This window comes from Lipotes vexillifer, unplaced genomic scaffold (assembly GCF_000442215.2).
Source record: "Lipotes vexillifer unplaced genomic scaffold, Lipotes_vexillifer_v1.1 scaffold394, whole genome shotgun sequence".
In the NCBI taxonomy this organism is placed as follows: Eukaryota; Metazoa; Chordata; class Mammalia; order Artiodactyla; family Lipotidae; genus Lipotes; species Lipotes vexillifer.
In genome coordinates, this window is record NW_006791731.1 from 539,228 (window position 1) to 549,693 (window position 10,466).

At 62.7% G+C, this 10,466-nt stretch overlaps 2 protein-coding genes across 3 annotated transcripts in view; one reads left to right on the plus strand and one right to left on the minus strand.

Moving 5' to 3' along the window:
• HSF1 (heat shock transcription factor 1) overlaps window positions 1–351 on the minus strand; it is a 19,833-nt gene extending 19,482 nt beyond the window's left edge. The window contains exon 1 of one of the 2 annotated variants that reach the window (XM_007464544.1): window positions 64–351. In XM_007464544.1, coding sequence (XP_007464606.1) covers window positions 64–180 — 117 coding nt within the window. In that variant the 5' untranslated portion in view covers window positions 181–351. The remainder of the gene's footprint in view (window positions 1–63) is intronic. The other variant, XM_007464543.1, reaches the window with a different exon arrangement.
• Window positions 352–1,858: 1,507 nt separating this feature from the next.
• BOP1 (BOP1 ribosomal biogenesis factor) overlaps window positions 1,859–10,466 on the plus strand; it is a 19,435-nt gene continuing 10,827 nt past the window's right edge. Inside the window, exons 1-5 of the mRNA XM_007464604.1 lie at window positions 1,859–1,918; window positions 2,073–2,266; window positions 3,713–3,730; window positions 3,777–3,807; window positions 8,245–8,298. Coding sequence (XP_007464666.1) covers window positions 1,859–1,918; window positions 2,073–2,266; window positions 3,713–3,730; window positions 3,777–3,807; window positions 8,245–8,298 — 357 coding nt within the window. The remainder of the gene's footprint in view (window positions 1,919–2,072; window positions 2,267–3,712; window positions 3,731–3,776; window positions 3,808–8,244; window positions 8,299–10,466) is intronic.

Here is a 10,466-nt window from a genome sequence, read left to right on the forward strand (position 1 = left end):
CTCTTTCCCGACGCCCTGCTGCCCGCCCCCAAAATCCCCGAGCCGGCGCGCCCAGCCCCTCACCGGGCTCCAGCAGATAAGCGCGTCCGTGTCCGGGTCGCTCACGAGGGTCCACAGCTTGGTCAGGAAGGCCGGGACGTTGCTGGGCCCCGCCGCGCCCGGGCCCACGGGCAGATCCATAGCGGGAGAGGCGGGAGAAACGGAGGTAGCGATCGCGAGGAGGGGCTGAGGGCCGGGCTAGCGCCGTCGCCGCGCCTCCTGCTCGGGCCGCGCCGCCGCCGCTCGCTGCGCACACACGGCCCCGAACCCTAGCATGGCCGCCGCCATCTTGCGACGGGCGCGCTTCCGCCGGAGCCGCCCGCCCGCGTCCCCACGGCGCGCGCACGCCGGCCCCGCCCCACCCAGGGCCCGCCCCGCGCCCTCTGACCCTGCGGGCCCCGCCCCCAGGCCCACGCGGTCGTGTCGCTGCCGGAAGTGGCGGCGCGGGTCGGGGCTGGCCTGGAGCATGGCGGACACGCGGGGCGTGGGGCGCGAGGCGGCGGCGGCGGCGGCGGCGGGGGCGCTGCCGGGGAAGCGGCCGCCGGAGCCGGAGCCGGAGGAGGTGACCGCGGGCTGCGCGAGCGGGACGGGGAGGTGCATCTGTGCCGCACGTGGCGCCTCCTCGGCCGCCAGCCCCGGGGAGCCAGGCCGGGGAAAGCGGGGAGGAGGGTCGCCTGTCCTCTGCTGGCGGTGGCCTTGTGGGGGCATCCTGGGCAGGGAGCACCCCCTGCGCGAGGGGTAGCCGGTGTGGGGCTGGGCTGTTCTGCGGTTGGAAGAACGTCTGGGCCGGAGAGAGCTAGGAAGGAGGGCTGGCATCCTGTGCGGCCGCCTCCCTAGCCCTTTGAATTGTGCTTCCTGCGTTAAAGGGATTTGAGCCTGCAGTAACTACTTGTCTGTTGATACGTTACTAATACGTCGCATACATTGTAAAAGAGGGTACGAGAATAGTAAGGCAGTGCCTGCTGCACTGGATGCATCGTTTCAGCTGGAGTCATGGCCACTCCTGATTTCCAGCTGGACCCCTAGCTGGGTTGTGGGGTATCATCAAATCTCGGTGGTAGAAAGCCGCCGAAGGCTTGTACAATCGAGCCTCTCTGAGCCGGGACTCCACGTTGCTGGGTTGTCAGGCTGCCCGCTCACTTTGCGACAAGTCCTCTTGGCTCTGTACCCATCAGCAGCCATTTGTACTTGTGCCCAAATCATTTATGCCATTTTCACTTGCTGTTTTAATTGTGTGGCTTACTAAGTGTTGGAGTAGTTAGTGTGTGTCAGAGTCGTTTCTGTGGAAGCTGAGTTGAGTGCTGCCAAGTAATTGTTGAGTGCAGGCTGTCCAATTAGGTGAGAGACTTCTTAACAATTGAAAAGCAGCAAATTCTCCATTCAGATAAATGCTTGCTAGAAGTCTGCAAGTTCTTGTTGCACTTCTAAAAGGTCCACACCGTGCACTGTGTCCTGTAGACTTAGGGATCGGGGAGTGTCTGGTCAGCAGAGCTCTGCTCGGGGGAAGCTCTGGTCCTACCCCTTGAGGGGGTGAATGAAAACACTTGCTTTTAAGTAAAGCTTGTGTAGTTTTTATGTCTTTTCAACCAACCTTTACAATTTACTGATCAACTGTCGGTCCCAATCTGGTTGGATACAGAGTCTTCTGCTTCAGGTGGGAAAAGCCCCTCAGGTTGGGGTCCTCTGCTTGCCCCAGACCCCGCCCTAGTGTCCTCATAGCTCTGGGGCTGTGAGTGCCAGGGTGGGGTGTGGAGGATAGGGGGCCGGTGTGGGTGATGTGATGGGAACTGAGCTCCTTGAAAAGTCCTTGCCTTGTGAGATGCTAGGAGTTGAATGTCTCTTCCGAGGGCACGCGGCCTGCTGTCGGCGGAGGTGGGTGGTGAGGGAGGCCTGGGTTGGGTGGGTGGTTTTGGTGGAGGTGGAGGCTGTGGCCTGAGGGCTGTGGCCTTGGAGGCCAGCCACACAGAGCTGTGGGTCAGCGCAGGGTGCCCGCTGTGTGGGCTGTGGGCTCGTTGACGCCGTGCTCCTTTTAGCCTTCTCTCCTCGGTGCTCCTGGTCTCGGCCCTGGGCCTGGCAGCGATCCTGGCCTCTCCGACAGCGAGGAAAGTGTGTTCTCAGGCCTGGAGGATTCCGGCAGTGACGGTAGTGAGGCCGACACTGCGGCTGAGGAGGAGGATGGGGCCAGCAGCGATGAGCAGCACAGCAGGACGGAGAAGCCCCCCGGGCAGCAGGTGGGTAGGCAAGGAGCCTCCTGGTGGGCTCTCCCCTTGGATGACCATGGCCAGGAAAGTGCCTGCCAGGCATCGGGCTCTTTGGGGGCTCTCGGCAGTGCTTTCTCCCATTCCTTGGGAACCCCAAGGCCCTCGTCCCTCCTCCGGTGCAGCGGGGCAGGGGAGGGGGTGGGTGTTGCTGGTGGGGGCTGGGTAGGATGCTTACTTGGAGCTGAGGTGCTCTAAGCTTTAGGGCACCAGTTTTCAAGCATAGTCATGTGCTCTGTTCATAGGAACCCCAAAAATCTACCTGCCTGGGCCCCCACACCCACCCCGGTGATTCTGGTGTCACTTCTCCTGAGGCTCAGGCCACTTTGCTAGACTCAGCTGTAGGCTGGGTTTCCTAGGGGCAAAGCCCAAGGTGGGATTGGTTTGCAGGGGCCTTCCTGGGGGGACCTGGTGGCCCCACACTTGTGGGAGCGAGTGGAGCTCCATCCACCTGGCCTGGTCTCGGGGGCGCAGGAGCCAGCTGGCCGCCGCGTGAGGCTTTGCCGTCCTGCCTGTTGCTGTGACGATGGGGAAAGGCAAACCCCGCTCTTGGCTTAAGTGAGGAAAATGACAGAAAACCTTAATTTAACTAAAACACAACACTGGTTGTTCAGACCATCCTAGAAACGATCTTGTAACTATTTATACTTTCAATGGCCGTGGTGTTCTGGAGGTTAGGACCGTGATGGAAACCAAAAGCCACACTTATTTGATCTGTTTCCTAGGAAGAAAGGATTTTAAATCAAATTTAAACCCTCCACCCATTCAAGCTTTAATTGTAGCGCTGGTGCACAAAGAGAAGATTGGTCCACAGACTGCCTTGCCCGTGGTTTGTGGGCTTACGGGCAGATTTTTCTCCTTTTTAACTTTTTTTTTTTTAAGATTCATTATTTATTTATTTATTTAATTTTTGGCTGCGTCAGGTCTTAGTTGCGGCACACAGGCTCTTTTGTTGCGGTGCACGGGCTTCTCTCTAGTTGTGCCGCGCGGGTTTGCTCTCTCTAGTTGTGGCGTGTGGGCTCCAGAGCGCTGGGCTCTGTAGTTTGCAGCACGTGGGCTTAGTTGCCCCACGGCACGTGGGAACTTAGTTCCCTGACCGGGGATCGAACCCGCGTCCCCTGCATTGGAAGGTGGATTCTTTACCACTGGACCACCAGGGAAGTCCCTTAACTTTTTAAATTTACAAAATATTCCCTCCTTGACAAAACGTTAAATCTTAGATCAACACTATTCAGTAAAGGACGTTTCCATTCGCTGCCTTCACTCTCCTTGGTGAGCACAGTTCATGGTTAAATTATCTTCCTGGATCTTTTTCCCCTCTTTTAAAGTTAGGGATCGAGGCTTCCCTGGTGGCACAGTGGTTGAGAGTCCACCTGTCAGTACAGGGGACGCGGGTTCGTGCCCTGTTCCGGGAGGATCCCACAAGCCGCGGAGCGGCTGGGCCCGTGAGCCATGGCCGCTGAGCCTGCGCGTCCGGAGCCTGTGCTCCGCAACGGAAGAGGCCACAGCAGTGAGAGGCCCGCGTACCAGAAAAAAAAAAAATTCAGAAAAAAAAAAAATTAAGGATCCACATGTTTAAGTTTTTTCCTTTAAAATAGAATTTTTATCCTCTTTTATTAGTAAAATTTTAGGAATGATTTTTAAAAGTTAAATAACTTTTTTTTAATAACTTCTTTTAATAAAAAGAATTTTCAGTTGAAATTCTGGAGGTGAGGTACTGCGTGCAGGCACCTCAAGGCCGACCACCTGAGCCCCGCCAGCCGCTGGGCTTCCCCGCCAGCCGCTGGGCTTGCGCTGCTCCGCAGAGGTAACTGTGCTGCCATCCTGGGTCTGCTGGCGGCCGGCGCGGCGGGTGCCGAGCTGCAGCTCAGCAGAGACTCCGTGCCCGCCCTCTCCAGAGGCCGGGGAGCCGTCCTTACCCCTGGCCCTCGGCCCTCCGGGGTGCCCTCTGAGCCTGCTGTCTGAGGAGGTCGGCCCAGGCCACCTGGGTGGGGGCGTCCTCAGAGGGGATGAGGCTGCCTGTGGCTCTGCGCCCTGCCCAGGCGTCCCCCGCTGGCAGCCAGGCCCTTGGGCCCTCCCTTCCATGCTCCGCTGGGCCGGCGGCGGTGCGCCCTCACCCCGCCTTGTCTCCTGCCAGTGCCGTGCTCCCCTCCCCGCGCGTGCGCAGGCTCTTAGGGCCCATCCGCATCCCCTGTGGGTCGTCCTGGAGACCTGCCAGCTTCCCTGGAATCTGCTTGGCCTGGGCACTCACGTCTCTGGCTTCTTCGTGCTATAGCTGAGGGGTGTTGGAGTATTTTCTTCTAAAGCGGGGACCTCAGTACTGGGTTGGAATTCGTCCAGGCCAAGAGCGGGAATTGAAGAGGTGGGTGTGCTCTTGACTCCTGGTAGAAGTCCCCCCATCTCCCCTTTTCTTCCACCCGTTCCTCAAAAGTCATCCACCGCTCCACCTGGTGGAGCTGGCGATTCTCCACGTCTCCTGTTCACAAACAGCCCTGTCATGCTCTGCATCGGGGCCCCCCGAGTCAGCCTGTTCCTCTCATCCTGCAGCTACTGCAGGGCTGCTAACCTGCAGAACCTTCCTACCACGCTGGGGAGTTCCGCTAGTTCAGGGCCCTCTCGAGGGTCTGCCAACCCACCTTCACCTGCCACAGCCCGTGGGTTATCCCGTGTCACACCAGGAAGCCCTGCGAGTAAGCTGGAGAGGAGCCCCGGGCCCCGCTCCCCCACTGGCCGCCCACACCCCTCCTGTTTCCACCCTCAGGTGGTGGCTCCTGCCGCTGGGCACCCCCAGTCACCCAGGGCCTCTTGCTTCCCTGTGTCCCCCCAGTAACACTTGGTGGTGCTTTTGGGTGGGCTTTGCCGGTCCCATAGGTCTCGCGTTGCTGGGCCTCCTCTTGATTTCTAACTTTGAGTGGATTTAGGTGCTGACAGCCATTTCTTCATTTTTGTGCTTGTTTAGATCTGTTTTTTCTTCTGCTTGTTCTGTTTGGTTTGGTCCTTTCTCATTTGTGTGGGTTTTCCCGTATTTTGTTTTCTTATTCTTTTGTACTGAAGTTCCCATCTTCACTTGTTCAATCTGCTTGCCACATTCAAGAATGTAACAGGGCTTCCCTGGTGGCGCAGTGGTTGAGAGTCCGCCTGCCGATGCAGGGGACACGGGTTCGTGCCCCGGTCCGGGAGGATCCCACATGCCGTGGAGCGGCTGGGCCCGTGAGCCATGGCCGCTGAGCGTGCGTGTCCGGAGCCTGTGCTCTGCAACGGGAGAGGGCACAACAGTGAGAGGCCCGCGTACCGCAAAAAAGAAAAAAAAGAATGTAACAAAAGACCTAGTAGCGATGCCTAATGTGCAACTAGCGTCTCTCAGATAACTTAAGAGTCCTGCCTGTACTGTTCTGCACGGAGCTACTGCAAACCCTTGGGCAGGAGGAGCCCATCTGGGTCTCAGCTCAGCTCTGGGGAGTGGTGGGCAGGGCCGCCAGGAGACCAGTAGCGGCTGTGAGTCCCAGGCCTGTGCACTGTGGGGTCTGGGCATCGGCTTCTGGGGAGGGAGCGGGCCCAGTCAGTGGAGGCCACCTCGGGCAGGATGTGCCTGGGCCTGTCCCAGAGAGCCCCGGCTGTGGCCTAGCGTCAGATACTCTTATTTCTGGGGATCAGAGTTCAGGGCAGGTGGGGTGGTGTCGCATCTGGGGTGACATCATCAGTGGGTTTGGGAGATCCCACAGCCCCCCCTCAGCTGTGAAGCAATCAGCTTCTCCTGTGCCCTCCCCAGGTTTCTAGTACGTTCTGCCCTCGGAGGGTGGTCACTCAGATCACATCCCGTGTTCTGGGCTTCACTCACACGTCTGGGTGGGGTGACCTGAGTGGCTGGCTCTCACTGGGCATCTCATCTCTGCCTGCCTGTCCCCTCTCTCAGGACTCAGGGCTCCAAGAGCAAGCAAGCCGTGCAGCAGCATCCTGGCCGTGGAGCTGCCAGTCATGACGCGAGGCTGCAGCCCCTCCCAGGAGAGGCGCGTCCTGCCTCCCTTGGTCCCCTGGTCTGGGACATGTGCCGACAGAACCCCACGTCCCTCTGGTCCTGCCCGTGGGCCCCCAGCCATCCACATGGACACGTTTGCGAGCCCGCAGCACGTGGTGTTGAGCCCGTCTTGGGGTGGGAGCTGGCAGCTCTGGGCAGCCCCTCGCCACCTGGTGCCTGTGCCTGAGGATGTTGGGGGCCGGGGCTGAGCTGCTTGAGAAAGCGGAGAGAGGGCGGCGCTGTGCGAGTTCTCCCTTTTTTACGGTGGCCATTGCCCGGCTACGGTGCCTCTAAACTTTGAAGGGGCGGGGTTTGTTAGGTCCTCCTGGTCCCAGGAGCTGGGCCACGCCCCGCATCACGGCAGCCCCCTGGTGGCCACCATCTGCCTTGCAGCGTCACCTCTGGAGGGAGGATGTGGCTTCAGAGCCCTGGTGCCGTGAGGGAGGGCCCTCCTTGCCGGGTGTCCAGCTCCTTTGCCCAGGAACTCAGCCCCGCTGCTGGGTGTCCCCTCCCCTTGCTGAGGTCCCGCCTGTGTCTGGTTCCCCAGGCATCACTGGGGCTGGCCAGGGCCCCGGGATGGTGGCCTGTCGTGCAGGTGGTACTGGGCTCCTGGGGTCCGGTGCCTGGTGTGGGGCATCAGACTGGCTGGCGGTTGGCAGCCTTGGAGCACCGTGGCCTGCACTGCCAACCCTGCTGCGACCAGTGGCCCGTCAGCCACGGGCTGGCATCAGGGGGCTGTTGAGAGACTTGCACGTGGCCCGGCCTGGGGTCCTGCCAGCCCAGGGCCTGGGGCAGGTGTGTCCGCTGGTTGCTACTATGGGTGAGGACGGCAGGAAAGCTTTGGGTCCCAGGCTGGCCCTCTGCGCCCCCCGCTTGCCCCCGCCCCCAGGCAGTGCTGACCCACTTTCAGCGGGCAGGGCTCCCGCAGCACACAGCTCGGGGAGCAAGGGGTGGGAGAGACGTGGAAACCGAATCTCGCCTTTTCCTGGCCTGGAAAAAAAGTTACTCTCCCACCCTCCTTACACCGAGGGAAAAACAGGCGGGAGGGAGAGCTGCCTTGCGGGCCTTTGGCTCCTGCCCGGGCAGGGGGAGCGGGGCTCTGGGTGGGGCGCCTGTGCTTGGGGTGGGGGGGCCCCTGCTACACTTTACTGGAGTCGGGGGGGAGAGATGGGCTGCTCTCCCCATCAATCCCAGTTCCGGTACACCAGGTCCCCCCACCCCACAAGGGGAGAATCTTTTCCAGGTTGGGGTGTGAGTGAGCGGTGGCACCCACTCACTGGCCTGGTGGGCGGGGTCAGCCTGGGGCCGGGTCCTCCCGGCATTCTGAGAGTGTGGGTGCCTCTCTGGGCCCTTGGCCAGCTGTGCTGAATGTGGCCTCCTCGGGGCAAGGGTCTTGCCCTAGGAGCGGGTCGGCTGTGGCCCCTCTGCCAGGGGCTAAGAGCGAGCACCATGGCCTTCCCCTCGGTGGAGCGGCTGCTGAGCGGCTGCTGAGAGGCCTTGTCCCCTGAGCCCAGGTTGGCTCTGGGCTCGGCTGGGCCTTTGGGCTGGGAGCCCTGCAGCCGTTGTTCACATTAAGGGGTGCGGGGGTGGCCAAGTGCTCCTTTGCCAGGTGTCAGCCCCTCCCTGGGGTCCTCCCCCGGAGCTTGGACGTTATGATGGGTCCAGCCCTTGAAAGAGGGTGACCCTGGTTGGGACCCCCCTCCCTGAGAGGCCCACTTAGACCTGCGGTGTCCCCAGTCTTGTCTTGGCGCTGGGACCAGGTTGGAGCCGCTTAGAGACTGGGGTGTGGGAACCTAGGCCTCAGCGTTGGCAGGAGGGGGCGGGCGTCCTGGACCCGCGATCTGCCCCAGGCACAGGGCGTCAGTGTCCTGACATAACATAATTGCTCTCCCCTTCCCTTCCCAGGCCGGGACCCCTTCGCCGAGGAAGGAGGTGGCGAGCGTGCAGTTTGAGGACGAGTACGTGGAGGACAGCTCTGACGAGGAGGTAGGGCTGGGGCCGCGGCCTCCTCGCTCGCAGGGTGGGCTGCACTGCCTGGGCAGAGGTGGGTCAGGCCACAGCGAGGCCTGAGTGGGCGTCCTGGCCTGGGGCCCCAGTCCCCGTCTGGAAGAGCGATTTCAGGGTCGGGTACACGTGACTGCAGGAGTGTGTGTCATCGCAGGGAGGGGAGGGCACTGGGCACCTCGCAGCCACCCCTGGGCCCTGGGGGGTGGGCGGCGGGGCTGGCAGGCGGTGGGGGCCCCTATGCTCTGGGCGGGCACCGACAGGCCCGGGGAGGCTTCCCAGACACCAGCCGGCCTGGGCTGGGCCCCGGGGGTGAGGGTGCAGTGACAGGCCCCACGGGCACCTGTGCTGGGCACTGAGGGCAGGAGACGGGAGGCCCCGGTTCTCTGCCCCTTTCCTCCCTGGCATCCTGGAGGCCTGGGCCGCTGGGGCCCTCAGTGAATCTGGTCGTCCTTCCCACATTTATGCTCTCAAGGGGAAAGCTTGCTGCCAGGCTAGGGGTGCTTGGTCTGGCCAGAGGCTGCCGTGGCTCAGCTGCCCGGAGCTGCCCGTGGGTTCTGGGGGATGCTGGGGCTGAGGAGCCTCCCAGGTAGACGTGGCTGTGCTGCTCGCCCAGCCGCCCCCTCCCTGATGTGTCCTGGCCACCGGGCGGGGCTGCGGCCCCCATGCCCACTGCCCTGGCGTGAGCCCTCCGGGTGTGTGCCTCCTCGGGCTGGGGGGCCTGCAGAGACAGCAGTCCCCGCCCCCCGGTGGCTCTTCCTGCCGCCTGCCAGGGGCTGTCCCCGGCTGGGGAGACACGCGCCCCCTCCCCTGCACAGCTTCCACCCCCATCCTCTGCTCTCTTGGCAGCGGCTGCAGGAGCCTTGGCTGCCCGCCCGATCCGGTCTCTGTGCGTTCAGAGAACAGAGACAAAACAAAATAAATTGGTTTCCTGGCCGGAGCAGCGGGCGTACTCGGTGAAGGGGGGCCGGTGCAGCGCGGCTCCCGGCCTGTCTCCCCCCCTCCCAGGGGCTCTGGCTGTCGGCAGCCACATCCTGTCGGCTACTTTTTTATATTCGGTATTTTGAGAAATCGATGATGATTGTAAATGGAGTGCAGAAGCCGGGGGAGGGGCTTTGGCCCGCCAGCGGGGAGGCGCTCCTACTGGCCGGGGCTGTGCTGGAGCCGCTGGGGTGGGGGCTGCTTCCTCCGGCGATGACTATCCCATATGTCGCCTGAGTGACAGGGAGCCGTGCTTCTGCCAGCACAGCCGGCTGTGGCTCGAGGGGGCGGCAGAGCTCGGCTTTCAGGGGCCAGGCTGGCCTGACAGATGCCCTCCTCCCTGAGAAGTGCTGCCCCGGCCCCCACCCCGCCCCCGACACACACACACTTGTCGCCGCGTCTGTGCAAAGCAGGGTGGGCTTCAGGGAAGAGGCTTGAGAGGTGGGGTGGCGAGCAGTCCTCTCAGCAGCCCAAGGGGCAAGAGCACGCGAGGGGCGCAGGAGCCTCCCCCACCCCGGGGCTGTGCCCTGGGTGGTTGGCACCTGGGAGGGGCCACCGTCCGGGAACACTTGGTCGCATTGTGTCGGGCAGCGCCTCCTCCACGCAGCATCCTTGGAGGGGGCCGGTGGTGCCGGGACTCCACTCAGGCCTTGGCCAGCCTCCAGCAGTGGTGTCCTGACAAGGTGTGCTCCTGGGGAAGAGCCTGTGGTGTGGCAGTGCCCAACCTCCCCCTCCCCAGTCCCTGTCCTGCCCACCCCTCAGGCCTGGGCTTGAGGCCTGGGGTTTCTAGGCCCTCTGACCGCCGGCCTCTGCCGTGCCTGGCTTGGGGGGACCCCAGCCCCAGGCACTGACGGGTGGGCGACGGTTCTGCTTCTCGGGAGACCTGCGTCCTGCGTCCGCACCTTGGCCTCCGTACCTTCCCCCAGCTCACATCCCAGGCGGCAGGGCTGCAGCCCCTGAACGTGCTGCCAGGCCACGCGTGGCGGGGGTCCTGGCCACCGTGAGTGGGGGGAGCCCCGCTCCCACAAGTCCACTGCACCCCTCCCCCACAGACGTGATCTCATCCAGCTGCCGCCCCGGGAGGAGGGGCGGGGGCGGGGGGCTGGGCGGCCTTCGCAGCAGCGGGGTTCCCCCACCCTGTCTCTGGCCTGGGAGAAGCTGAGGCCTTG